This window comes from Chaetomium globosum, genomic scaffold, assembly GCF_000143365.1.
Source record: "Chaetomium globosum CBS 148.51 scaffold_2 genomic scaffold, whole genome shotgun sequence".
Classification (NCBI taxonomy): domain Eukaryota; kingdom Fungi; phylum Ascomycota; class Sordariomycetes; order Sordariales; family Chaetomiaceae; genus Chaetomium; species Chaetomium globosum.
Genome location: NT_165977.1, coordinates 4,359,052 through 4,386,697, shown reverse-complemented (window position 1 = coordinate 4,386,697; position 27,646 = coordinate 4,359,052). Strand labels below are relative to the sequence as shown.

General features: G+C 56.1%; 10 protein-coding genes across 10 annotated transcripts in view; 6 read left to right on the top strand and 4 right to left on the bottom strand.

The window, feature by feature from the left end:
* CHGG_03498 (uncharacterized protein) overlaps positions 1-1,085 on the bottom strand; it is a gene marked incomplete at both ends in the record, with an annotated part of 2,410 nt that extends 1,325 nt beyond the window's left edge. Inside the window, one exon of the mRNA XM_001230013.1 lies at positions 198-1,085. Within this exon, the coding sequence (XP_001230014.1) occupies positions 198-1,085 (888 nt within the window). The remainder of the gene's footprint in view (positions 1-197) is intronic.
* A 472-nt stretch (positions 1,086-1,557) lies between these two features.
* Positions 1,558-3,050, top strand: CHGG_03497 (uncharacterized protein; the record flags this gene model as incomplete). The annotated part of the gene is made up of 3 exons (XM_001230012.1): positions 1,558-2,363; positions 2,463-2,814; positions 3,009-3,050. The coding sequence occupies 3 exons, from the start codon at positions 1,558-1,560 to the stop codon at positions 3,048-3,050; spliced, it is 1,200 nt and encodes a 399-aa protein (XP_001230013.1).
* Positions 3,051-3,287: 237 nt separating this feature from the next.
* CHGG_03496 (uncharacterized protein) lies at positions 3,288-3,942 on the bottom strand (the record flags this gene model as incomplete). Its single annotated transcript, XM_001230011.1, has 3 exons — positions 3,288-3,610; positions 3,665-3,842; positions 3,916-3,942. 3 exons carry the CDS (start codon positions 3,940-3,942, stop codon positions 3,288-3,290), a joined length of 528 nt encoding a protein of 175 aa, XP_001230012.1.
* Positions 3,943-5,709: 1,767 nt separating this feature from the next.
* On the bottom strand, positions 5,710-7,704 carry CHGG_03495 (uncharacterized protein; the record flags this gene model as incomplete). The annotated part of the gene is made up of 7 exons (XM_001230010.1): positions 5,710-6,168; positions 6,226-6,273; positions 6,339-6,626; positions 6,687-6,835; positions 6,898-6,979; positions 7,052-7,330; positions 7,411-7,704. 7 exons carry the CDS (start codon positions 7,702-7,704, stop codon positions 5,710-5,712), a joined length of 1,599 nt encoding a protein of 532 aa, XP_001230011.1.
* Positions 7,705-8,625: 921 nt separating this feature from the next.
* On the top strand, positions 8,626-9,843 carry CHGG_03494 (uncharacterized protein; the record flags this gene model as incomplete). Its single annotated transcript, XM_001230009.1, has 1 exon — positions 8,626-9,843. One exon carries the CDS (start codon positions 8,626-8,628, stop codon positions 9,841-9,843), a length of 1,218 nt encoding a protein of 405 aa, XP_001230010.1.
* A 297-nt stretch (positions 9,844-10,140) lies between these two features.
* On the bottom strand, positions 10,141-10,838 carry CHGG_03493 (uncharacterized protein; the record flags this gene model as incomplete). The annotated part of the gene is made up of 2 exons (XM_001230008.1): positions 10,141-10,650; positions 10,713-10,838. 2 exons carry the CDS (start codon positions 10,836-10,838, stop codon positions 10,141-10,143), a joined length of 636 nt encoding a protein of 211 aa, XP_001230009.1.
* A 1,775-nt stretch (positions 10,839-12,613) lies between these two features.
* Positions 12,614-14,053, top strand: CHGG_03492 (uncharacterized protein; the record flags this gene model as incomplete). The annotated part of the gene is made up of 2 exons (XM_001230007.1): positions 12,614-12,843; positions 12,931-14,053. 2 exons carry the CDS (start codon positions 12,614-12,616, stop codon positions 14,051-14,053), a joined length of 1,353 nt encoding a protein of 450 aa, XP_001230008.1.
* Positions 14,054-15,353: 1,300 nt separating this feature from the next.
* CHGG_03491 (uncharacterized protein) lies at positions 15,354-23,420 on the top strand (the record flags this gene model as incomplete). Its single annotated transcript, XM_001230006.1, has 5 exons — positions 15,354-15,609; positions 15,797-20,924; positions 21,190-22,001; positions 22,054-22,930; positions 22,994-23,420. 5 exons carry the CDS (start codon positions 15,354-15,356, stop codon positions 23,418-23,420), a joined length of 7,500 nt encoding a protein of 2,499 aa, XP_001230007.1.
* Positions 23,421-24,440: 1,020 nt separating this feature from the next.
* Positions 24,441-25,260, top strand: CHGG_03490 (uncharacterized protein; the record flags this gene model as incomplete). The annotated part of the gene is made up of 2 exons (XM_001230005.1): positions 24,441-24,755; positions 24,832-25,260. 2 exons carry the CDS (start codon positions 24,441-24,443, stop codon positions 25,258-25,260), a joined length of 744 nt encoding a protein of 247 aa, XP_001230006.1.
* Positions 25,261-26,004: 744 nt separating this feature from the next.
* CHGG_03489 (uncharacterized protein) lies at positions 26,005-26,823 on the top strand (the record flags this gene model as incomplete). Its single annotated transcript, XM_001230004.1, has 1 exon — positions 26,005-26,823. The coding sequence occupies one exon, from the start codon at positions 26,005-26,007 to the stop codon at positions 26,821-26,823; it is 819 nt and encodes a 272-aa protein (XP_001230005.1).
* Positions 26,824-27,646: the final 823 nt, after the last annotated feature.

The window sequence follows — 27,646 nt, the reverse complement described above, 5'->3', positions numbered from 1 at the left end:
CGGATGCGCAGGGTGGGCTCGAAGGTGAAGAGGGCCCAGTCGCATGCTGGGGTGGGAGTGGTGGTGTCGTTGTTGGGGGAGGATGTTATGCTGTTGTTGTTGTTGTTTGTTGGCGGGTGAGGGGGGAGCATCTGCCCTATGGTGCGGGGGTGGTTGAAGCCCAGGGGGTCGGGGTTGATTTGGTCGTCCTTGATGACGTGCCCGCCGAGGCTCTCTGCTTCTTCGAGATCGAATAGCTCTTCCAAGATATGCCCTGCGGTCATGCCAACGAGTTCAAAGTCTCTGGGTCCGTAGGTAAGCTTCACAATGCCCCCTAGTGTAGCCATGGCCGACGCCCCCTGGTTTGTTTTCAGACAGATCCGAGCGCCACAGTAGGTGGCAAGATCCCTTTCTTTGGAGCGGCTCGTGTCCCAAGTAACCCGAACGTCTTCACAGAATCGTTTCCTCGGCGCCTGGCCGACGACAACAACGTCGAATGAGGGTGTTATGCCGTCATCAGGCCTGTACAGCGACCGCATATATGGCTGTTCTAGCAAAGTTTCGATCCGGCTGGCTCTCTCACTGGGCAGGAAGATGACGATGGATGGCCTCGCCATCTCGATCGTTCTACCAACCGTCATGAGTCTTAAAGCCATGGTCATTTGCCTCCTAGGCCTGGCCCTTGACGATGACTGGAATAGGGTTATCCCTTGTTGAGTGCTTTTCAGTAATTGGCGCTGTAACTCTGGCGCAATTTCCCGAAAGCGGGCGTTGCAGGCGCCATCCACCTCAATCCTGAATATATGTAGCTCTTCCTTGCCGGGCAACGGGACGCTTCTTGGGGTATTGCCTCGAGATGCTTCGCCATTTCGTTTCGATAGTTCCGAGTTGCTTCTGACGCTCAGAGAGACAAGGGCAGAGTTGTCTTGGGTCCCGTAGCCAGAATCAATGTGTGCTAAGGGCCTGCCCGGGCAGGGAACCGGCTGCGTTCCGGCCGAACTTTGGCTCCATGTTGTTGTGGAGGATAGCGTCAAGCTATCTGAGTCGGAATTGGAGGCGACGGTGGAGGTGCGCGGGGTTGGGATCGCAAATGATGACCACGACATGTTGGCATTGACACACGGGGAGGTGGTTGGGCTAATTGATGCCTGTATATTCTGGTATTCTGGTTGCGCAATAAATTGCAGACATGAGGCAGACTCAGGCTACCAGGTGACATTACATCGGTATTATATTGAAGAGGTTGAAGTGGTGGTGCGCATTCATAATATGAGGCAACCGACATCCATGCGCGTGAGACTGCAGTACGACTCTGGGAGCATTAGGGGAGGCAGTGTCCTTAAAATCACGCCAATAATTTGAACGGAATTCAGGTCCCTGTGCAGGTAAATCGGGGGCGCAGTTGCTGGCATCACCCGGCGGGCACCACCCCTATTGGTACGTTTCACAGCCACTCGGAAGACACGTGCTGCTCGGAGCCTGACGATTGACATCTGCATGTCGAAGGTGAGACGATTCTTGGATTTCTAGTTTTCAAGTTGAGAAAGCTCAAGCCCAAAAGTCTAGTCAAGTTCCAAGATGGCGTTTCCTCTTCAAGACGTCACCGTACCCGAACTCAAGGAATTATGCCAAGCAATATGGGACTGGAAATTGTGCGAGAATTGCCAAGAATACATAGGAGGAAGATCCTCCCCATCACGACGCTGTCTGGGGGCCGACGATTGCCCCTGGGGGCAAAGAAGTGAACGCCTAGGCCCCTTTTTCGATTTCTACCGAGAGGTGACCGGGTCGTACGTCCCGGACTTCTTTGGCGAGGAGGACCAGGCTCTTAGGGGTCACCGGGACCTCTTCGACATTATCCGGCTCACCAGGCGATGCGGCTTTACGCTTCCTCGAGCGCTCTGTGTGCGCGAGCATTTTGCTACTCGTTTCGGGGACGTTGATAGACAGACGATGGTGCCCGAGAGCGATCAGGACCGTGCCTTCAATCTGGCGGCCCGAGTCTTGACCATGACAAATTTCGACGGTGCCGATAATCAAGACTTCTTCCTCGACCGGATGCGCAATGGGGACGAGGGAGGCATAGGCGCCCCGCCACCAGCGGTCTGGGCCTCTACCAAGTGCTTGCAAGACACCATGGCGGAGATCTTCCCTCCTCGGATCCATCCCAGTTTGCAAGTTGGCGATCCCCAGTCGACAGCCATCAAGAACAGCTTAACAGCCGAAATGTTAAAAAGGGTTGCCAGGATAAGGATAGAGCGGACTGATGACTTGCGGGACCACCTGAGGCTGGATTCGGCGATGGGAGTAGTGCAGGTCTTTCATCTGACCAGTGTTCTAAGGGAACATCTCTTGGCCACAAAGTCTAGAGGGGGCGATGAAGCGTAGGTGCCTAACCACTGAGGGAACATTAGCCAAGCCATGACTGGACTGAACTAACAATCCCCACCTTGAGGAAGCAGCCACGAAACAACCCCCTCCAGCCTCCCACGCGAACTGGCACTCGAGACCCTCTACACCCTCCAGCTCCTCTTCCCACCAGGCGGCACCTCGCAAGCAATGCTCCGGACGCTGGTGAGCAAGCAGGGCTTCGACCCAGACTCACTCCGGTTCGGGACGGCCTTATTCGAGCTCAGCCCGCACGAGAGGGAGAGGGCGCTGTGTTTCCCCGTCTGGGGCACACGCCTGATGGACCTGTACGACGAGGTCGAGAACCCGAAGCCGCGCGGGAAGCTGGATGTGTGGCTGGAGAGGAGGAGCAAGTCACGGCATATCATGCTCGCGACCGCCGTGGGCATCTTTACCGCCGTGCTGCTGGGGCTGTTGAGTCTCTGCGTGAGTATCTTTCAGGCGTGGATTGCGTGGCAGGAGTGGAAGGGGTCTGCTGCCGGTCGGTGATGGCACCTACTTGATTCACTATTTTGACATTGGTCACCCGAAATATTTACTACAACTGCAGATTGAGAGATATGTTTTTCAAACACTTCTTGCGTTGTATGTATACACTATCTATCCTTCAAATTCCAGAGCCTGCCAAATTTTGTGGTCCGGTCCGCCGGTTCAGTTCATGAGTGGCTTGAGCTTGACCAAGGTCAGGCCGTCAAAGACCGGCAGGAGAACAACGTCGACCCTGGGGTCATTTCTCACGAAAGTGTTGAACTTTCGGAGTGCCTTGCCGTTAGCGGTCCAGTACGGTCGCACCCTCTCCGGAAGCTGGGGGTTGTAATCCGGGGAGATGGTCATGCCGCGGGCGAAGACTGAAGGAGAACCTGTTAGTGAAGAATTCTGAACGACAGACACATAGAAGACTACTCACTGTTGTCTCCGATAAGGAGGCCGCCCGGAGTCAGGAGGTGCTGGTCAAGGATCTGCTTGACGTACGTCTCGTAACCGTCCTTGTTGGCATCGACGAAGATGAGGTCAAAGCTACCGGTCAGCTTTTTGATGGACTCCTCGGCGGGTCCCTCAATCAGCTGCACGCGGTCTTCGATATCGTACCGGGAAAAGGTCCGCTTGGAGGCCGCAATCATCTTAGGGTCGAGCTCGAGGGAGATGATCTCCGCCCCGGTACCGACGGTGGCTTCGTGCCACGTCAGCGCGCTATACCCGGTGTAGCAGCCGATCTCGAGGACTACCATTGTGTTAGTTTTGCTAATGGCGTAGGTTATGGGGCCGGGAGACTTACTCCTCCGAGGCCTTAGGAGCTCAGCAAGGAACTTGAAGGTAGCAGACTGCAGCGGCGAAGACATCTTGTCCGCATCGTCAAACTCAGAGACGGTATAGTCCCAAAGCTCCTTGAGGTTGGGGGAGACATCTTCCGAACTCTCTGTGCAGTATTCGGTAACGGTGGCCGCCTGCTCGGGCTATCATTAACACAAGTAAAACGTCAGTAAGATGGAGCTCCCGCATTGAGTTTTGGAAAGTAGTCGTATCTACCGTAAAGGAAAGAACGCTGGTCAGCATTTTGACGCCGTATGAAGCCTGTAGGATTTTGGTTGTGGGTTAGGAGGTGAGATCGCTGTTTGGTTGTATGGTGCGGTGTGTGCTCTGCTAGAAGGAAGTCTTCTGTGATCGAGGCATGCTGCTGTCATTTAATACTCTTGGTTTTCTGAGATCTTAGTGACTTCTCGACATGTTTGAAAGTTCACCATAGCTTGCCGCGGGCGGAACAGAACCGGAATGATTCCGATGACGTGCCTTCGGCAAGCTGGTCAGGCATTCACCGAGCTGTCCCTGGCATAGCCCCTGAGCCTCAAACGCACGCCACGCGCAACTTGAGTAACCACACGTATTGCTTGATCGATGTACAGATACATACATCCAGGTCCAAGCACCTGCTTCTAGTCCAGCCGTTTCTGAGCGCCTTCGACCAACGGGGAAGGTCACGCCGCGGTTATGCTTAAAGGGAATGACACGCAGCGGGGGTCAATGAAACCTGGAGTCGTGAACGGCAAGGATCCCGGGTGAATCTTACGTTGATCAGTTGTCTATGGCTAGGCCAGGCGAGGACTTTTTCAAACTTTGTTTAATGGCTTGTGGATATGAGGCGCACTGCTGGGCCCTTGTCCGCTGAGCTTGCGTATCGGGTAATATACCGTGGAGGCGAGGGAGGTGCCCGAATCGCCGTAGCACTTGCGCACTGTGTTACATGGCATTGCATTTCCTGTCCGTGGGCAACACTGTGTAGCATTTCGGCTCATTCTCATAGAGTTAGCGAGTAAACAACATACCGACTTCTGTTTCGGTTGAAACTCAAAACTACAGGCGAGAGTTGGACGTGCCGCTTTGCCACCGGGGAAAAGAGCGCCGGGGGAACTTTCTCGTCAGCCAAAGGGTCCTTGTGGGTTCCAGGACGTGAGGGAGGAACGTATCAGAATTAGCCGCATGTAGCTTGTGGCATGCAGTCATCAAGGTGAGGACTCGGGACTTGTTCCTGTTGGGGTATTGCGAGCTCGGCAATGCGCATGAGCTGATTTTGGGCCGAGGATTGCGCCTTGACGAAAAGTTGGGAGGCCAAGTAGAGGCGGCCTTCTTGGTTCCTTCGGATCCAACCACTGGATTTGATGGTCGATAAGGAGTAGCTTTTGGCCTTTGGGGACCTTGGCAACTTCAATTACATGCGTGCTTTTGAGGGGCTCACGGGTATGATATGCCATGACACATGTTGTTGCCATGAAGGCAGTCAAAGCGATGGAGTTTTTTTGGGATTTCGTTAGGACCAGACCGTTAGGACTACCTATTTACAAACGTCGTAGTTACACAAACTTTAAGCTTAATTTGGGTTTTTTTTTAGATGTTAGAGCCATGCTGAAACATGCGCTCTGTGCTGCTAGATGTCAAGTACAGCCGAGGTTGCACACTTGCTTTGCTGCATCTCGACCCACGTTGTATTTTGAAGCCGCTTTCACGGTTTCCCTCCCGTGTTCATACCGTGCAGAAGACCAGAAGTAGATTCGTCACGAGAGATGCAGGGAACTCGGGGGAAGCACAACAAGAACAAGCCATGAGGGTTAATACAACCTAAGGATGCTGTTGCTCGGAGGATTTTTGTTTTCAGCACCATGGGCACTAAAACCGGGCACTAGATCTGATAGATAATTTTCTCAACTTCCTCTGCGATGGCCAACACTTTCTCTTCCTCCAACCTTCTGCCGACCACTTGAAGACCAATTGGATTGCCATGGAACAGGTCGGGATCATCTATTGGAGTTCATTAGCACAAGACGCCATCTAGGAAGCATCGGCCTGGGCACGCATACACTGTGCTTGAATCGGACCATCAAAGTCGCTCTGAGGCTTAAAGTCATGGTACGGGAGATCTCTGGCAGCATCTGCCTTTCCAGCGCGGACGACCGCAACTGAGTAGTCCAACACGGAGTACGTGGAGGTGTAGCCAGGATAGAGGCCATTTCCCCGCTTATAGCCAACCGTTGGCGCAACGGGGACAAGGAGGGCGTCCACGGGCTCGCCAGTGCTTGTCTTGTCTCGGGTAGACTCCCAGTACCGCAGGTATCTGGCCTGGAATTCATCCCGCCGGCGTTGGGTATCCCAGAGGTCATTGACCGTCTTAGACGGCAGATGGCCAAGTTTCTCACCATACACGGAAGCAAGTTCGGGAACGGGGATCTCGCCAGACAACGACATTTGGTCGTGGAAGTCCTTCCCAGCATCCGCTGTAAAGGAGGCCCACTGGTGACGCATTTGTCAGTGAAGATTCTTACCAACGGCATCAGTGAAAGAGCGTACAGAAATCTCGAAGGCCTCCGAATGCGCAGGGGGCGACCATTCGATTACCTGGTATTGCATGACAACAGTTAGCTTTTGTCTGGATTCCGGGCGTTGGGCTCCCCGAAACGAACCTCATAGCCCTCGGCTTTCAGTTTGTCGACAGACTCTTGCACGACTCGCTGCACAGGAGGGTGAGGAGTAATCACGCCGTCATTACGGAGCACCGCAAAGATCAGTTTCTTCGAGGCAAGCTTTCTCCGGGCCTCGAGTTCCTCGTTCTCTCGCCAAGGCAACTTGACAACTTTGGGATCAGCCGTCCACGGCTCAAGGGCAACAATGGTTTGTACAAGCAGTCGGAGATCTGCAATGTTGCGAGCGATGGGCCCAATCACGGATTCGAGAGTTTGGTGTCCAAGCATCTAGTCATATCATCAGTTCCGTGGTCCGCTAGAGCACATCGGAGTGCGTAAGACACGTACACTGTTTGCCACACCGACATAAGGTAGACGGCCGTGAGATGGACGGAGGCCAACGATTCCGTTGAGCGCACTGGGTAGACGGATGGATGCCCCCAGGTCAGAACCTAGACCAAGGATGCTGCCGCCTGCAGCAATCAATGCTGCCTCACCTGCGAGTAAGTGTAAGTTTTCAGGCTGTTCTCATAGAGAGGAAGAGATTCAAGGACCCTACCTCCAGAGGAGCCACTTGCGGACAGCAGCCTGTTGGCAGCATTGACGGTGTAGCCAATAATGTTGTTACTGGTCTCAAGGGCCTGCCCCAGAGGAGGTCAGAGGTGGCATCACGGATGGGGTATTGTCTGGTAGGCCAAGGAGAAAGTCCATACCATCAAACTGGAAGGGACATTCGTCTTCACAAAGACAATAGCCCCCAGCTTACGCAGCTGTTGGACAACCCAGGACTCAGAATTTGCTGTCTCCTTCTTACCTAACCAACCGACATACCCGAGAGACGTTTCAGTGTCTCTGACGCGGAACTGGTCCTTCAACGACACGGGCAGCCCGTGAAGCGGCCCGACAACCTTGCCCTCCCGCTTGTACGCGGCATCGAGTGCTTCGGCGTCAGCCAGGGCCTGAGTGAAGATGACTTCGGAAAGGCAGTTTGTCTGTAAGGATATGGTGAGTGATCCGTAAGGGGGGATGCAGGCCTTCCAGCCGAGAGACTACTCTGGGCTGTGTGACTGACCACTTGATGGGCAATGGTGGCCCTGTGACAGAATGCCTTAGTGACCTGGACTGCCGTCAGCTCCCCCCTCGCCACTCTGGTAAGGAGAGAGGTGGCGGATGGAGCCTCGGTGATTTCTCGCTCTTCGGCCGTTAGGAACTGCCTAGCATAGTTGGTGACATCTCGGAGGTGCTCCGGCGCGGGGACAGCGTCGATCTTCCATTCGCTGGGGAGGAGTCTTAGGACTTCGTCCCGCTTCGCTTGTCCGATGACCTGCCATTGTGGGATGGTGGAAAAGGAGGGTGCTGCTGCCATGGTTGGTGACCTTTCGACGTTGGGGCACTTTGCTTCGGTTGAATTCGTAGGACGTGACGACTGAAGATGTATCCGGTAGGCGAGGGCTTGACTCGTGTTGTTCGCTTTTACTTTCCTAAAGCAAGCAAGATGTGAGGGAGGTAGTATTGTGGCGTTCGCCTATCCAGCGGGGGTGTTCAAGCGGTTTAACCCCCCACATCTAGTGTACATTCTCGTCCAAAATAGACATGGTTGTCGGAGTCCGATATGCCTTGGTTACATTGTGATGTATGGTTCGTGATGTTCCTGGGGTGTGTGTCAGGTACTTCTTCAAATGTATGGGGACATTGGGCCCGTTTTACTATCTGCACCACCCCCAGGGCGTCCCGTTTCGCCCCGTTCCGAAGCTTGCTGAAGTGTGCGGAATTTGGCCGCAACCTGGAGTGAATTATTTCCGTACTCAGTGGCGTTGCTCCGGCTAGAAGGAGAAGAAGACCTTGGTCTCGTTAATGCATCACCCTTGCGGCTCAACAAGCCACATACGTACATAACACTTGGTCATACGTCCGAGATCCAAGCTGAGCATAGTTTCGGCAACCGATGCTCGTAAAGGTAGTTTGAACCTTGTCATCCGCATCGGTGATGACAAGACGCTACGATGTGGCAATGCAAGACCTGCAGATGGGTTTCTTGTTTGTCAGCCACGGCACGTTACAGTGTCGGCATGAAGTTCTCCCCTCTTACCACGACCCGGCAAATGCTAGCCGAGGTAGACGGAGATAATCGAAGCTCCGAGGAAGAAAGCAGGTGTTTGTATGAAACGAATCAAGTATGTACCAGAGTGTGGACAACACGACTCGTGTTGGTCATCAAGGCCAGCTTGGAATAGCCCCATCGTTTGAGAACCTCGAAAACTCCAGTCCAGACATCATCACAGCAACGATGGCTTCCAACCAGGTAGTCCTCACGTACTCGGCAACGTCCAATAGCCCGGCAGAGGTCATCCAAGCCCACCATGACCAAGATGGCCCTGTTCCCGGCGACGAAAAACCCCTCCCAGAGGCCACCGCCCTGGTCACATTCCTCGTGGCCCCGATCAACCCCCAAGACGTGATGGCCATCGCCGGCCGCTACCCCGTGAAGCCAGAGTACCGCCACTTGGACAACCCCATCCCAGGCAACGACGGCGTCGCCCGCGTCGAAGCCACCAACCCACCACCGCCCACCACCACCACAAACCACAACCCCCTCCCCCAACCAGGCGACCTCGTCATCCCCCAGCGCCACGGCCTGGGCACCTGGCGCCGCCACGCCATCCTCCCACTCTCGGCACTCACCCGCCTGCCCCTCCCCAACATGAACCCACTCACCACCCCCACCCCAACCGCAACCTCCACCCCCTCAGCCATGATCCCACACATCACCATCGACCCCATCGCCGCGAGCATGCTGCGCACGGTCTTTCTGCCCGCCTACCTCCTCACCGAAGACATGCGCGCGCTCCGCCCCGGCGACTGGGTGGTGCAGAACGCGGCGGGCAGCACGGTGGCGCAGGTGGTGGCGCAGTTTGTGCGGCGCAAGGGGGCGCGGGTGGTGGCTGTTGTTCGGGAGCGGGAGCGAGAGCGGGATGGGGGTTGTGGCGGTGGGGGGATGGCTGATGTGGATGTGGTGTTGACGGAGAGGGAGGTGAGGGAGGGTGGGGTGGGGGCGAGTGGGGAGTTGAAGGCCGCGGCGGAGAGGGGGAGGGTGGTGTTGGGGTTGGATGCGGTGTTTGGGGCGGCGGGGGAGGCGTTGGCGGGGTTGTTGTCGAGGGGGGCCACGTATGTGAATTATGGGTCGTTGGGGGGTGTGGATGGGGTGGTGAGGGTGAGCCAGAAAATGGTGTTTTGGAATGAGGTGCGGTTTAGGAATTTCAGGCTGTCGGAGCAGCTGGGGAAGCGGTCGGTGATGGAGCAGGAGGATTTGTTAGGCTGGTTGGCTGATTTGATTGCGCGGGGGGAGTTGAGGGCGCCGGTGGTGGAGAGGATTCCGGTGCCGATGGATGGGTCGTTCGTGGAGGCATTTCAGGAGAAGGTTAAGGGGGTTTTGGCTGCGGCGGCAGAGAAGAAGATTGGACATCGGAAGCATGTTTTGGACTTTGCGGGAGCTGGGGAGGTGTAAGTGGATGTGATGATAAGGGCTTATGATGGCGGACTGCTTGATTTATCAGATAAACGATGATTGATGATCTGAAGATTCCTCGATTGAATGATTTGGGCAAAATTGTTTCCATCCCTTTCGTCCTTCGAAGAAGTTTGTCTGTGGTTGCGGCTGCGAGTTCAAGTCATGATGGGCACCTCCAGATAGGTATCCTTCAATTTATGGCAAGGTAGCGCAGGCGAACACTTAAACCTATTCTAGCGGGCCAACTAATATATTCTATTAAGCTAATACCAATGAGTGCATTGTTCTCGTAGGTTAATCCTTGTACTGCTTCTCCTTCTCGATAGCTTCCGCATTGTATTTCCTCAACGTGTCCTCCAGCCCGGGAATCGGACCATCCGAGTCAATCTTCACGGTCCTCATAAGCCGAGCCAAGAATGCATAGATCCCATGCATGTACAGTAGCTCGACGATCTCCTCCGTACTAAACACCGCCTTCATCCGCTCCAGCGTATCAGGGGTTATGCGGTTCTCGGAACTGCTAAGCTCCTCAATGGCAAGTGCTATAAGCCGGCGACGAGGCGAGAACAAAGCCTCGGGAAGAGCGGTGTGAGGGTCCTTCAGAGCAGCCAGTTGCTCGTCGCTAAAGCCAAAGATACGTGCCAGGAGCTCGTTGACTTCCCACTCGTACGGCGCATCCAGGACCGCTGCGGTGCGCAGCACGGCGGTCTGCCAGTCCGAGGAGCGCAGCTTGCGCTCAGGGCTCCATTGGCAGTTCAGGTGCTTCATGAAAGATGGGAAGTTGGCGGTGGAGTGGCCGAGGATCTAGGGTCGGGTCTTGATTAGTGACGGGCAGTACGCGCGTAGTCTACCGACGGGGCCATTACCTTGAGGATGTTACGCTCTGTAGGGAGTGCCTGCATACCCGCCTTGACTTCCGGCGGAGCGTCCTCGGAGTTGAGGTAGGGGAGCAGGTGCTCATTGGTGACTTCTAAGCTGTTCCAGGAGGCCATGATGGGGGTTGTCGGGTTATATAAGTGTTAATAGCTGGAAGCTTGTGGGTCGGCTTTTGGATGTAAGATGTGCATTGTTCCTCAACTAAGGATGGGAACTGAAGAAGGTTTAAATAAGTCCAACCCCCCCCCTCCCCCCCCCTTTGCCCCCCACCCTACGTTATTCGTGTAAGCCGTCTGGCTGATGCCCAACCAACCCAACAACTTCAAATAGCAACCACCGTACCAGTCCTGTGCCTTTAATCACATTTCCTACTTGGTCTACGGAGTCTTCGTTGCACAATGGCCAATTATGCAAAAGAACAATCCGTCTACCCTCCTTGATATCCACAGAATGGCATTCGCTTGCGTTAGTTGGGAAATAGTCCATCTGAATGTCTATTTTACAAAGCTGTCTAGCTAGGTCAGTAAAAACGACGAAGGGTGCCTGGCTTTCGAAGGTTTGGGAGAACAGCTGAGGCGAGCTCGGTCTTAAGTTGGAAAAATTGAAGGGAGCAAATAAAGCGTCTAGAGTGGTTTTGAGGTTACATCTTAGTCTAGAACATGAGGCATTTGACAAGCAGAGAGGCTATCGTATCCAGATTGATGATCTCCGTGTGACGTTGGTGGCGTAGGAGCTACGATACTAATTCCTTGATTCGTGGTTTGCAGAGTCGTGTTGTTTGGCCGCGGGATGCAGTTCCTATGGGGTCCTTTCTTGGGGACTGAACAGGTTACGCGGGGGAAGAGAACCGAGTATTTGATGATGTTGGCTTGTTAGTCCCGAATTCCGGTAAACATTGCCCCTTCGGTACCTATCTGGGCGGCTATGGGTGGAGCGTATTACGGGCCGCACCACCACTCCGCGGACCTGCAATTAAGCTTCCTTGGCGGGAGAGTAAGCATTTGCTGACATTAATCCGAGTGGCACCATAAAAGCTTGAGATGCTTGTTTCGGCCCACAGCTTAACCTCACACCATCCATAGCCGGACTCCCGGAGGGATGTCAAGTGCATGTACAGGGGCTCTGGTGGGGCTGTCAATGTAACAGGATCGTGAAACGACAGCAGGACTGCCTCGTTACATTTACTGTGTCTCCCCAACCTTGCTTGCAGCGCGGGAAGTTTCCGCTGAAACTCTGGAAGTACCCATGTATCTTAGGGCTCCCTGCCTAGCCGAGTGGCGGTGGTTTGCCCCATGATCTAACCGAGATCGAGGAACAGGTTTTCTGCCAATGGCAGCTCGCTTGTTTACGGAACCGAATGCCGAGTTGGTTTTGTGCTTTGCCCTATTCGTCTTCCTGCTGAGGTAGCCTTGAACTTGGTCTCTCTGCCGAACTTGTTTGGGCATTCTGGTCGTGAGAGCCCGGCTCGAGCCTGGTTTGGCCCCGGACCGGGCCGTCTGAGGAAATCATCATCGGACCAATAAAAGCAAGATCCGCCTGCCTCCGCGCTGTCCCGCAAGAAAATCAAGCGACAAAGCAAGCGAATGGTCCATGTCCCGGAAATGATCTGCGAATGCTTCCGCGGAACGTGGTATTTTGCTTAGAAATCCCCATCCCCAGTATGTTGGCCCTCTTTTGGCATTTCTGTGCCACATAGGCGACGGTTGTCCCGACTGATAGGTGTGCGAGATGCATTCCATAAGCGGTTTGAGCCCCTTTTTCGACAGTGACCGCCATCGCAAAACCGAGCCCTCCCTCGCACGACGCCCGAGGGAAGTTTGACGGACGCTGGCATTGTGCCCTGTGTCTAATTGCTCTGTTTCACTTTCTTGTTATCAGAAAACGTCTGAAAATGGACGTTCCAGATCCAGAGAAACATTCGGGGGCCAGCTCCGGGGCCGACACACCCACTGCGGCAGGCGAAAACCCGGCGGCAGAGGCACAAGTCCGTCCGTCGGCGGTAGATGCCGCACCAGTAGAACCCCCGGCCAAAGCCGAGGAACAGCCCCCCGCACCGCCAGACGGAGGCGTGCTTGCTTGGCTCCAGGTCTTGGGCTCGTTTTTTCTTTTCATGAATTCATGGTGAGTGTTTTACCCCTGAGTCTTGTTGCTTAGTGACTCGCTTGACTCCAGTCCACGCCCCTTTCATGTATGCTAACCAACACAAAGGGGTCTCGTCAACACCTACGGTGTCTACCAAACCTACTATGAGCTGGAACTCCTGCGCAACAGGACACCGTCCGAGATCTCGTGGGTGGGCTCTCTGCAAGCATGCCTACTGCTCGTTGTCGGTGTCGCCACCGGCCCGCTGTTCGATCTCGGCTACTTCAACCTGCTCCTATGGACAGGCTCCTTCCTCGTCGTCTTCGGCATGATGATGACCAGCCTCTGCACGCAGTACTGGCAGGTGATGCTTGCACAGGGTCTCGTGGTAGGGCTCGGCTTCGGCTGCCTCTTCGTGCCTAGCGTGGCCATCGTATCAACCTACTTCACCACGCGCAAGGCCTTCGCCACGGGCGTGGCCGCCTCGGGCAGCAGTCTCGGCGGCGTCATCTACACCATCACATTCTCGCGGCTGCAGCCGCGCATCGGCTTCCCCTGGGCCACGCGCGTGGTCGCTTTCCTCGCCCTGGCCGGCCTGTGCCTCTGCTGCGCCGTCATGCGCGTGCGCGTGCTGCCCAAGTCGGTGCGCCGGCTGCTCGAGCCGCGCGCCTTCCTTGAGGTCCCCTACACCATGTTCACCGTCGGCCAGTTCGTCGGCACCATGGGCATGTGGGTGCCCTTCTACTACATCAACAGCTACGCGATCCAGGCCGCGGGCGTCGACACCAACCTGGGCTTTTATCTCGTCACCATCCTCAACGCTACGTCCATCCTGGGCCGGCTCGTGCCCAACTACTTCGCCGACAAGACGGGCCCGCTCAACATCATGACCCCCGCGGCGCTGTGTTCGGCCGTGCTCGCCTTTGCGTGGATCGGGATCAGATCCACCGCGGGGCTGATCGTCTTCTGCGTGCTGTACGGCTTCACGTCGGGTTCGTTCGTCTCGCTGCCTGCGCCGACGGTGGTTACGCTCACGCCTAGTCTCAACGTGTTGGGCGCCCGGATGGGTATGAGCTTTTCGTTGGCTGGTATTGGCATCCTGATTGGCAACCCCATCGGCGGTGCTATACTCACGAGCAGCGGCTGGGTGGGTTTGCAATGCTGGGCCGGCGCTACCATCCTTGCCGCGGCCGTGGCGAGCTTGGTTGCCCGCTTTGCCAAGAATCCTAAGCTGCTGGGTAAAGCTTAGTTTTACGCGAGTGTGCGTTCCTCGAGTGTCTTGTTTCAGATCGAGTGCGAGCGTATAAGGTGGGAGGAGGAGGGGTTGGTTGGCGTCTTCGTCTGGGAGAAGACGGGGGTGGCGTTCATGTTGCGCAGCGGTTGTGTGGGCCTTGCGGTAGGAAGCTGTGGCGTTTCTGAAAAGGTAATGATGAGCAGGGTGGTGCACTTGATGGAGGGTAAATAGGCGAAAATCGGATATTATCCGCTGTGTTGTTGGAGGCAACCTACACACATCCAATGGGCGTAGCTCCATTGCCGAAATCCAAGCCACCCACGTACCTGTATGCAACCTGCAGTTCAGTTTGCCCTTTGACCGCCAGATCGCTGCGGGGGACCGGATCTTGATCCAGCTGAGTTCGCAGGTGGGTAAGGGGTTTTCTCCACATGAAAGTGGTTACATTCGTGCGACACTCGGCCGCGGAGGTATCATTTCAAGCTTCGAATTCTGCAACATAACCTCGGTGGCAATATGACGGGGCTTGTTCCGCCTTGGAGGGTTCGTAACTCCGGGAAATGCCGCATCTGTGCCCCTGAAACCAGGCCAGGGCGCGTCGTTCCTTGCCGTGTCAACACCCACACGGTTGGAGTGATCGTAACCCCGAGTTTCCCGAGGGATGGTACAGTCTGCAGGTCACACCATAGAAGGTAAAAACAAGCGGAGGCGGGGATAGTCAGATGAGGACCTGTTTCTCGCACATGTCGTAGTGAATGTGGAGTTAACACTATGTAGATGCGTACTGTGTGGAAATCCCCGAACATACCTGCGTTCGGGGAGTTCATGTAGGGTACCTATGGATCGAGTCATCGACTGCTGTCGGAGTAATCTTTCGCTGTCGTCAAGCTAGGGTTCACCCGTCGCCGATGACTGATGCCAGCGATGGTACCTAACTTCTGAACTGTGACGCGGATGGGCCAGAAAGCGGCGGCTATAGTTTCGTGTGTGGAGGGAACAGTGTAAATGCTCGGTAGACAAAGCATGGGGGCGAGCGTGGAGGCTTACGTGCGGTTCATTGCCGTGAGCCAGAGTCAGGGTCGTTCGCCATGGTCAGGGAAAGTCCCCCCTTTGTGGTGATTTTGGGGACAGTGCTGTTGTAGTACATTTAAAACGTCGTAGTGAGGGCTGTTCCCATCATTGGTTCTGTACCTGGAAGCAATTAGCAAGGGGAGTCAATACCCAAGTTCTGCTTTGACGTGAACATTTAAAACACGACAGCATCATTTTACAATTCCGCTGCCACATAGATCTGAACACATCACTTCTACTCAATATGCATCTCATTCACCAAAGAGATGCTGACGCCTTTCTTGGTGACCCCTTTGCGTCGGTTCCAGACCTATTCGACGAGCTGAAGTTGCCGTATGCCTCTTCCTTCTCAGATATCGAGAACGAGTTTGAGGCCACTCGGGTTCAAGCCGATATTGCGGGCGAGACAATCCAATGGCTCACCTCCGAGATTCGTCTTCCGAGCTACGGGGCAAATCTTCAAAACATTGTCAACGCATGGAACACGCTGGCAGCCCACCGTAAGACTCCCATCCCCATGAGAATCTCCCGAACCGCCCATGGCCTGACGAAACCACAAAGATACCAGCCTGCGCTCTCATCTGCATGTTCATCAGCGGAGTGGCCGGCTAGTCGTCCGAGTCGTTCGGCGGATCGAACCGATCAAGCTGGCCGAAGCTCCAGACAAACTCTCGCCGGGTCGGCTAGCCCACATCACGGTGGCAGCCGGGAAGGAAAACGGCCTGCATCTCCGGCTGCATTTCCGCCGCGCCCTGATCGATGCCACGTCACTCGACTATATCAAATTTGACTTGTTCTTGCTTCTCGGCGGTCTGCCACCCCAGGAGCATATCGGTTTTCCAACGTACGCCCGCTTTCTGCGGCAGACCAAGGATTGCGGTTCATCAAGAGAGTTCTGGGCTACTACCCTTGATGGAACCGTAATACGGCCCGCTCTTCTCCCGCGCGAGTTTGCCGGACAGGCGACGGCGAGACCAAGAACATCTGTTACTACCATTGTCGCCACCACTCACCTAGGAGGAGATAATGCTGGCATTCCTCGACAGATCCTCCTCGAGCTGCTTTGGGCTTACGTTCTAAGCCTCCATGCCGAAGCGGACGAAGTCGTTTTTGGCACCGTCCGCAGAGACGGCAGCTTCTTTGGGTCGGACTCCTGCATTGGGTGTCTTGACCAGACCTACCTTGTCCGTCTGAAGCTCTCAGGGGAAGACACCATTGGTGATGCCGCTGCGGCGCTTGAAGCCTACCATGACGCCGCGTCGCCCCATGCGTTTGTCGGACTCAACGACATGCGTACTCGCGTTCCGCAGCAAGTACCAGTCGAGGCGGTTCTCAACTATACCCGAAGCGCCAACCCACAATGCATCGCTCCAGGTCTAAAACAATTCCCCTTGGTTCTGACGGTCTGTGACGCTGGGGGCCCCGGACTCAAGCTGATGCTGAACTACATCACCGACATACCCAACGCGGAGGCGGAGCTTCTGCTGGAGCACCTCGCCACGGCCATTGAGAGCGTATCGGCAAAGACTGATCTCGCAAGCGTGACTCTCGAGGACATCGAGCTTGTGTCCGTGGCAGAGGAGGCGGAATTGCTGCGGCCGCCACCATTTGCTGGAGACCCCAGTCCGCCTACGCTTCCGGACCTCATCGAGGCCGCCGTATCACGGCATCCGGAACGCACCGCTGTGCAGTTTGGTGAGGAGGTCTCCCTCACTTACGGCGAGCTGAACGCTTTGGCAAACGGACTGGCCAAGACTCTCAAACTCCGCAGGGGAGACATTGTCCCGTTGCTCATGGACCGTTCTGCAGACTTGTCCGTCGCCATGCTTGCCATTCTCAAGTCCGGTGCCTCGTACACGGTAATGGGTACGGATATGCCCTACGAGAGGAATGCGCGGATTGTGGTCGAGTGCAATGCGGCGATCGTGCTGGCAGACAAGAAGTACGCACCAACCGAGTTCCCAAGCGCCAAAACCTTGAACATCGAGGATCTCCTCCACGAAGCGCGTGCCTATGCCACCCAAGCCAACAACCTCGCCGAACACGGCATCGAGCGCCCCCACCCCTCCGACCGCTGCTACATCATCTACACCTCGGGTTCGACAGGCAAACCCAAAGGCACCATGATCACGCACCTCGCCGCAGCCAACGGGATCACCCACCACACCCCAATCACGCACATCCCACGCACCCTCCTCTTCTACAGTCCGACCGCCTCCGCCGCCCAACGCACCTTCAACTCAGTCCTCATCCACGGCGGCACCATCATCCTCGCCCCCAAATCCCACCTCGCCACCGACCTCGCCTCCGTCATCAACACCCTCTCCGTCGACGCCGTCGAAATCACTCCCACCGCCCTCGCCCTCCTCCAACCCTCCGACGTCCCCCACCTCAAACAAGTGACCATTGCCGGCGAGCGCATCCCCGAGCCCCTCGTCAACCAATGGGCCTCCTCCACCAACCCCAACACCCCCACGCCCACCCTCATCGTCCGCAACCGCTACGGCTCCAGCGAGTGCACGCAGATGAGCCACGGGTTGCGCCTGCTGCCCGGCGAGAACCCGCGCGTGCTGGGCGAGCCGCAGGACACGACGCTGGCGTGTGTGCTGCGGCCGGGGACGACGCGGCTCGCGCCGCTGGGGGTGCCGGGCGAGCTGTGTCTAGCGGGGCCGCAGTTGGCGGAGGGATATTTGAAGGAGGAGGGGTTGACGAAGAAGGTGTTTGTGCAGAGTCCGGGGTGGGTGGTCAGGTGTGTCGATGCGGGTGGGGGTGGTGGTGGTGGTGGGGGGGGGTTGTATGGGAAGATGTATCGGACGGGGGATAAGGTGAGGAGGTTGCCTGGGGGCGGGATTGAGATGCTGGGAAGGATTGATTGGCAGGCGAAGATTAATGGGACTAAGGTTGAGCCGGCGGATGTTGATCGCGCGCTTGGGGGGCATCCGGATGTGGCGGCCGTGGCGACGGTTGCGGCCGAGGTGGAGGAGGGGAGGTTGGCGCTGGTGACGGCTGTGGTGTTGAGTAAGGGGCGCTCGTGGGCCGACGTGTTGGCTTCGTTGCGCCAGTTTGCGCTGAAGGCGCTTCCGCCTTTCATGGTGCCTGGCTTTTGGCTGCCGGTGCCGGAGCTGCCGCGGAGTATGAACGGGAAGGTTGACTTTCATGCTCTGAGGAGGAAAGCATGCGAGCTGGGGACACCCGGGCTCTCCCAGTTCCTTGTTGCACCGACCGTGGCGACGAACGACGCTGCCGAAAAACCGGCAATTGGCATGGAACGTGATATTGCTCGGGTCTGGGCAGCAGTACTTGGCCTTGATGAGACGTTTGTTCGGCGTCACCACTCCTTTTTGTCCCTGGGCGGTAACTCGCTGTTGGCGATCAAGGCGGTTGGCCAACTTCGCAAGGCAGGACTCGTCACCGACTTTGCCGATCTCATAGCGGACAAGCCATTGGTTGAGGTGGCTCTCTGTGTCTCTCGGGCTTCTACGAGCAAGGCATCGCAGGACACCGAGGAGATACCTCCCTTCTCGCTCCTGGGGGCTGGCTCGACCGAGTTCGGGGAGCGTGTACAGAAAGATCTTGGGATGGAACTCGAAGATGCGTATCCCGCCACAGCCCTACAAGAAGGCGTGCTGGCAACGCTCGGCCAAGAAGGCGATTCGTACACATACCGTCGTGTGTGGAACGTGGAGGGCCTTGACCATGCACGACTCAAGAAGAGTTTCCAGCGGGTGGTCGCTGAGAGGGGCATTTACAAAACCTCCTTCATTCCCCAAGGCCGATCTTTGATCCAAGCGGTCCGGCGAGGCTTTGAAGCACCGTGGCAAGAGTGGCATGGATCTCTAGAGGAGTACCTGGAACACGACAGATCTCTCGCCCTGTCTTTGTCAGGGCCTCTGTTCCGCATAGGACTCATAGAGGGACGCTACCTTGTCACCACAACCCACCACGCCCTCTGTGACTTTTGGTCCCACAAGCTTCTGTACCAGGATGTGGCGGCCGTGTACCTCGGCAATGAGCCACCAACCCGATCCAAGTTCAGCAACTTCATCGGGTATCTCCTGGATCAAGATCCAGCACCGGCCCGAGAGTTTTGGGCTTCCTACTTGCAAGGTTCCCCAAGATCGGTCATTAACTATTCCCCTGTAACAGAGGCAACAGTAACAACCAGACGGGTGGCCCTGGACTTGCAGCAGACCACGCTCGGGTCCATTGTTTACACCGCCTGGGCCATCGTGCTCTCGTTCCACCTCGGATCGCACGATGTCAGCTTTGCTACCGCTGTCTCGGGCAGAGAAGTGCCGGTCCTCGGTATCGCCGACATGGATGGACCGACACTCACCACAGTCCCTCAAAGGGTCAAGCTTAACGATCAGACGAAGACTCTGGGTGATCTGGTCAAGGACGTCAGAGCCAGCTTTGTCCAGGTGGCGAAGCACTCCCAGGTTGGACTACGAGGGGCGTTGCAGGCCGGTGGTCTGGACCCCGGCAGCATCGACAGCCTCATCAACGTGTTAGTCAAGAACGAAGAGCCGGACTTTGTGAGGGAGGTTTTCAAACCATATGGAAAACGCCCCCTGTGGAACTCGGGACCCTTAACAGTGCTTGAGGTTGAAGAGCTGGGCAACGCACCGGAGTCAGCTACATCCACAACCATTGAGATCCGTCTCTCCGGTACCGCCGAAGCACAGCGACTGGAGTTTATTATGGACTCGTTCGTCAAGGTGGCCACCACCATCCTTCAATCCCCAGATCAACCAGTATCAAGTGTCGATGTGCTCGGAGACACTGAACGCGGTTACTTGCTGAACACCCTTTCCAACCGCGAAACCCTCGTCGAACCTCCGCCGCAACTACTTCATGCCCGCTTCGAGGAACAAGCCGAGACCACACCAGACGCTATAGCAATCGATTGGGAAGGGACCGAGCAGGTCACGTACGGCGAGCTTGACCGCCGCGCCAACAAGATGAGCCGGCTGTTTGTCCAAATCGGGGTCCAACCCGGTGACGTGGTAGCCCTCATGCTAGACAAATCCATCGACGCCGTGGTAGCCATCCTCGGCGTGCTCAAGGCCGGCGCCGCATACACACCCCTCAGCCCAGAGAACCCCTCGGAGCGAAACTCCCTCATCATCAACGAATCCCAAGCCAAAGTCCTCGTCATCCACCAACAACACGCCGACTTCGCCCACCACCACCACCCCTCCCCTACCTCCCCCACCCCCCTCCACACCATCGTCCTCAACACCACCACCGCCCAAACCTGGCTGGCCTCCCAACCCCCCACTAACCCGCACATCTTCACCACCCCCACCCTCCTCGCCTACCTCCTCTACACCTCCGGCAGCACCGGCCAACCAAAGGGCATCCAAGTACCCCACGCCAGCGCGGCCGCCGCCGTTGGCAGCATGATCATTGCCGAAGGCCGCCACCCCCCGCTCAGCCCAAGCACCCTCCCCTGGCGCACGCTGCAATTCGCCTCCCTCGTCTTCGACGCCTCGGTCCAAGATCTCTTCAACACGCTCAGCACGGGCGGCACGCTGTGCATGGCGGCCACGGACCGCCTGCTGTCCGACCTGGGGGGTTGTGCGCGGGCGCTGGGGGCCCGGCAAGCCATCCTCACGCCGACCGTGGCCGGGCTGCTGCGGCCGGAGGAGGTGCCCGGGCTGGAGGTGCTGGTGGTGGGCGGGGAGCCGTTGACCGAGATGGTGGTGCGGAGGTGGGGGCGCAGGTGTAGGGTGGTGAATGTTTATGGTCCGACGGAGACGTGTATGGTGGGTGGCGGCGAAGGAGGTGGTGGGTGGGATGGGGGCGGGTGGTGGTGAGGTTGTTTGGGAGGGTGGGGAGTATTGGGACGTCCGTTTGAGACGGTGTGGCGTCGGTGGTGAATCCGGGGGTGGAAGAGTGAGGAGTTGGCTGCGTGGGGATGGGAGTGGGAGTGGGTTTGCTGAAGGCCGTATGCGCTGTTGGTGAGTTTGTGTATTGGGTGGGGCGCATGGTGTCCGACCGGGTATCTCGGGCGCCCGGAGCTTACGGCTGCGTCGTTTGTGGAGGTGAAAGACGTTGGGAGAGATGCGGGTGTACAGGACTGGTGACTTGGTCCGGTGGCTGCCCGGCGGCGAGCTGGAGTGTCTTGGCCGGAAGGACAATCAGGTCCACATCCACGGGTACCGCGTCGAGTTGGGTGAGATCGAGGCGGCCGTGCGGGCGTCTGGGCTGGTTAAGGATACGACGGTTGTGCTTGTGGAGGTCAACCAGACGCCGCAAATTGCCGCCTTCTGCACCTTCATCGAGGGAGGGGCCATTACCCCTGATGCTGCTGTGTTTATCCACCGTGCGGACCAACACCAGGAAGCTATGCGGACTCTGAAGGACGTCCTGGGACACTCGCTTCCTCCATACATGGTCCCCCACGTGGTGCTGCCCATATCCGACTTTCCGAAGTTGCCGTCGAGAAAGGTTGACAGGAAGGCCCTGAAGAAGATGGTCGAGGAAATGAGTGGCGCAGCCATCTACCCATACGTCCTCAGCAGTACGGCCGGAACGGGACACACTGCGGTGCCCGTCCAGAACGACGAGGAGGGTTTGCTCGAGTCCATGTGGGCCGAGGTCTTGGGCATTCCAGAACAAACGTCTATCGGCAGGGAGGCGAACTTCCGTTCCTTGGGCGGGGACTCCATATCCGCCATCAGCTTAGCCAGCCTGGCGCGCCAGCGTGGTTTCGCGTTGAGTGTTCCGGATATCCTGAGGCACCGTACGCTTAAGGACCTCGCAACAACCATGGATAAGCTGGAGGTGGAACTTGAACCGTTTGAGAAACCCATCTTTGAAACATCAGAATCGGTCAAGAGCCTGCTGGTCACCCGTGGGTTGAGCTGGGACCAGGACGTGGACTATGGTACGTCCCCCTGATGAAGACATGCGAAAAAGGAAACGCTGACATCTTGTAGTCTATCCATGCCCTCCCGGTCAAACTGAGTTCTTGAAACAAGGTGCTCGGGACGAACAAATGTGGGTGCTCAACACTGTCCGACGCATGTCGGCCTCTATCGATCAAGACCAGTGGATTGCGGCAACAGAAGCCCTTGCTCAGGCCAACGACATCCTCCGAACCACATGGGTGAAAGTACCAGACACCGAAACATGGGTCGGTGTTGTCCTGCGAGATGTGAAACTCACCCTGTTGAGGGTAGAAGGCCAAGAAGAAGATGAGATCTCTGAGATGATCAACGAGGTGTACACATACCGTTTTACTTCGCCGGAACCGTTCATCCGGTATGTCATGATCACCTATCCTGACAAGACCTGGGATCTGGTCATCAAGATGGATCACGCCGTGTACGACGGGACCCTCCTGCGCATCTTAGACGACCACTTCAACGCCATCCTTTGCAGCACCGAGATCCCCAAACACGTCTTGTTCAAGGACTTCGCCTTTGCAGTCTTTGAAGCGAACAAGTCTCGATCCCTCAGGTACTGGGCAGCGAAGCTCTCCCGCAGCGAAATAACTCAGTACAACGAACCAGCCACCAACACCGTCGCACCATGGCTCAAAGCACCCGCCCCCTGCAGCACCGGCCTCCTCCGCCAACCCCTACCCGCAACACAAGCCGACACACTCGAACAACTCGCCGCCAACCTCGGCGTAACCCCATCCTCCATCTTCCAAGCCGCCTTCCAGCTCTGGCTCTGGCAAACCGCCGGCGGCCACACGCACGGCACCACCCACCAACCCATCGCCTTCGACTACCTCGTCAGTGGGCGCAGCCTGCCGGGCACCATCGCAGCGGCCCCTCCCCGGCGACCCACAAACCATCAACGGGCACCGTGGCCAACTTCCTCCCCTTCCTCGTCCCCGCCACCCTGACCACCGCCGAACCCCTCCCCCAGCTACCTCTTCCACACGCACGACGATTTCTGGGCGGCGACCGACCACGGCGATGTCGGGCTGGATGAGATGTACGCGGCGGCGGGTCTGTGCCGCGCCGAGGTGGGTAGCCGTGTGTTGTTCTTGTTTCAGCCGTTTACGCCGGCGCCGGCGGTGGCGGATGATGATCCGAATGGGGGGCTGAACTTCCGGTGGCTGGTCATGGCCAAGTCGCGCGTGCGCATGTTCCAGCCGTATGCCCTTGTTGTGGAGGTGGCCAAGGCGGTAGGGGGTGGGCATAATCTGGCGATGTTTTATGATGAGGGGATTTTTGAGAGGGCGGAGGTGGAGGGGATGGCGGGGAAGATGGGGGAGATGGTGGAGAGGGTTGTTGCGGCGTGTGGTGGGAAGGGGGTCGCGACGGTGGGGGATCTGGTTGGGGAGAGTTGAGATGGAAGGGGTTGGATTGGGCGTATTCGGTTCTTGTCATGCTGTAGGTGCCATGTACCTAGTATTGGCTATTGTTTTGTATTCAAGCTTTTTCTCTTGGAAGTCTGGTTTAGAAGTTTGCAATACGAAGGTATTCGGGAGAAAGGCTTCCTCCAAGGGGCACACGCAACTTTCCAGAGGTCAAGAGTGGCAGTGACATACAACATGAATCATAGAGCTGTTGGTAATAATACATGGAGCAACTGGAAAACAGCGCCTCATCGTAGATATAGTATAAAAGAATTGAATTAAAAAAAACGTGGCAAACGGTAATAGAATGTGCCACCCTCCAATAGTCTGGAAACCCGCGCCGTTGTCCGAAGGCGAAAGACTTCTTGCACTCTTCCTTACAAGTGGCCCATCCGACGTCCAACGCGAGCTCTCAAAGTCGATCTGCCAACAGCTAGAACAGGAGATACGGAGGCAGTTATGGGTAAGGAGATATCAGGGCCTTTGCGATACGGTTCGTTCCGCGCGCCGGACTCAATGAACCCGAAAAGGCGACTATTACATCGGCTTCGGCCCATGTAAACCCGACATCTTTTGCGCCTATGACACCACACTTTGCAGTATTTTTCCGTCACATAGTCCAGAGCGTTTCAACCGGATCTTGTTCTCTTAGATTCTCCACCTAACCCGTCTTGCAAACGCCGGCGATCTCGCCAGCTGAGGGGTCTGCCCCTGTGCCCCTTGTCACAAGCGGAGCGTCCCTATCCGCACCTTCACATGGCATTAAGCTATCAACCAATCATGCGAGCGCGAACATTAACGTTCTCTCCAACCCAGGGAAAGGTTCCGGGCCAGTGGAAGTGTAACCTTGCCAAAGAGCCCGACTAGCACTCGGAGCATCTGGGGTTATAAGCAGGCTGTATTGCCACTAGGGGATTATGGTGCCATAGCATCGAAGTTGATGTAACAAAATACGATCAATCACACACCCACATCGAAGTCATTAACTATCACGAGACTGTCCATGACACCATGAAGCTCTCACTTCTCGCTACTAGTCTTGTGTCCACCTTTCTTGCAGTGACGGCGACCCCTGTAAGCCGGCAAGCAAAGTCTGCCGCCTTCTTTCTCGCGGGTGATTCTACGACAGCCGTCAACGGTGGCTGGGGCGATGGCTTCGTGGCCATTCTGCAGAACGGAGCTATCGGCAAGAATAAGGGGCACAGCGGTGCTACGACGGCTTCATTTGTCGCCGGGGGCGACTGGGGAAAGGTGTTAGATTTGGTCAAGAGCAACAAGGACAAGTACGACTGCTACGTGACGATCCAGTTCGGGCACAATGACCAGGTACGGACCTCGTGTTTCTATCCAAGATTCTCACCATCCAATCGTTACTGAACTTCGACTTCTTGCCTTGTTCCAGAAATCTACCTCGGGCGTCAGCATTTCTGCCTTCCAGACCAACCTTCAAAACATGGCCAACCAGGTCAAAACGGCCGGCGGAATACCCGTAATTCTGACATCGCTTACGCGTCGCACCTTTACCAACGGCCAGCTGGACGACAGCCTTGCCAACGTGTCCGAGGCGGCTAAGAAGGCGGCAGCGGCTGTCGGCGTCGCATTTCTCGACCTCAACGCCGCCTCGAAGAAGTACGTTCAGGCCATTGGCTCGTCCAACGCCGATAAATACAACCTCGCCCAAGGCGACCGGACTCACCTCAACCCACACGGAACTGACGTCTTTGGCCGCATGGTCGCCGACCTCATCGTCGGCTGGAAATCGGCGCTCTCTACTTACATCACTCCTGACGCTGCGCTTTCAGAGAAGATTGCGCAGGGTGTCTACGCTTGATCGTGGCGGGAGAACCGCCCACTGTAGATACCGCACAAGCTAAGGCTCGCATTCTGAACAGCATGCCAATGAATAATAATCTATTTTGTTGTTCCGTCTTACTCGCTGTTGGCTATACTCCTTGCTGGTGTTTATTCCGAGGTCCACCCGTGCCGGGCTCACTCCGTTCTAGGTCTGTGTATTACGGAAGTTCATAGGCGAGAAACGGGTATAACCATTTGCTAACCGGGACGGAGCGGACAGTTCTAGCCCCTTGAGGCGGTCATGTGTGCATCAAAGATCCTCTACAACCGTGGATCATCTGATGCGCTAGGAACAGTGTAATGAACGTCTCACCCCCAACCCTGATCGGGCTGGGCGTCAGGAAATGTGAATATCACCAGGTGACAACTTCCCAAGTTTAGTTTAGTTAGGCAACAATGGGCGGTCAAACAAAGATCACCTTGTGCTCGCAGCATTGGATCGCCAGGGAACAAAGCCCTTGTGAATCGAGTGCAGTATATGAACGCATGTACAACATACCCATTTACTGGGATACTACATGGCTGCTATTTCTTACATGCCCACAACTGGGACCTGGATTTGTTACTTAAATCCTTGCTTGTAAGGGCGATTGACACAGTGCGGACGGCAGATAAGTGGGAATAAGAGGCCAGAGCACCAGAAACTTTCTTATACTCACCACTTAAGAGACACCAATCAAAATTTGATTGATTAATTATCATGGATCAAGATACGACAATGATGGACGTCGAGATGGAGGATCAGGCCGACACACAGGGTGTGCCCCGAATGCCCCCGAGTCCAAAGCCGGAAAGGCCATTGAGTCCGCTTTTTACTCCAGAGGGCTCAGAAGACGGCGAAGACAGTGACGAGGAAGTCAAAGAGTTGGAGACTGAATGCACGAAATGCAACAAGAGTGTCTCTAAGTGGCTAGACCTGATAATGCCACAAGAGGGAGAACGGCTCTCTAAGATTGCACAGATGTCTGAGGAAGAGCGAGATCTAGTTCGGAAGCCCTACTGTTTGGAGTGCGCCGACGATGAGGCTTGGCTCTGGCTGCTGGTCAACGCCGTGAAAGGCAACATAGGGTGTCTAACGCCAGCCCAGCGGAGAGGATTAACCATCTTGTACCTCTGGGAGTATTTTGGTTTATGGCAAGGCATCCATGAGAGGATGATGATCGCCGACTATTACAAGTTCTGCCGGGGGTGCGACAATCTCAACGTCCTTGTTGAGACTCCTGGTCAGCTCTGCCCACCCTGCAGCGCCAAACAGAAGTGCTGTATCTGTGACAGAACCGATAGGGCCAACATTTACTTTGTCCCCGGTGACGGCCCCAAGAAATGCAACATATGCTACCACAAGCTCATGCGCCGGATCGCTACTTTCCAGTCAGATAGCCCAGCCGAAGCACCTCGTGAGCCGACAAGTGATGACTTGGACGCGATGTATAACGAGTCTGTGGCGTTTGAATTGGAGGCGGCACATAACGAGTTAGCGGTGTCTCACACGGATGCGACGGAGAACGAATCTGTGTTCTCGGACTCGGACGAGGACTGATTACGTGGTTTCACTTCGCTGTGAGCCGTTGGTATCTGGCTCACACCTAGGGCAGGTGGTCTTCCGAATATCGTGTTTCAAGCATCAACAACCTGAAGCATAGCCCGTTCATAGATCGTATCTTCACCTCTTTTCACCTTCCATAAATGCCCGTCTACTAGATGTACGCAACCCCCCCTCAAATACAAATCCAACCACCTGACCCTTCCCTTGAATCCTTTCTCTCCCTCACACCTTCCCACAAGCCGCCAACATAATCCTCGCCACCTGCTTATTGACTGCGTCCTCCGCCGGCATATGATGGCCCCCCTTAAACCACATGACCTTCCTTCCCTCCTCCCCAAAATACCCCACCAACTTCTCACTCTCCCCCCTCCACGGATCCGTCTCCCCAATCAAATGCACGCTCTGCGCCCTCACCACCCCCCGCCGCAACATCCTCCTCCCCCCCTCCTCCCTAGCCACATCTCCGCCCGCAGGGTACGGCATATAAGCCTAGGCGTTCAACTGGGCGTTAAAAATCTACACCCCTTTCATTCAGCCTCCTCTCCAACCGATTTACGACAAACATGCCGACCATCGCCCTACTCGAAATAACTAGCACCATCACCAACTTCTTGATCTCGACTCCTCCCGCACCGAGCTGCCCATGTGCCGTAACAGCCGCGTTGGGATAAGTTCACCGGCTGAAATAGACTAATACGAGGGCGTAGCTCTTTCCCCCCCTACTACCTATCATATAAGCTGGGAGGTCCACTACCTTCGGAGCATCAGCTGCCCCCAGATGCTCGTAGCGCTTGCCTGCGGAGCGTGTGTGATACAT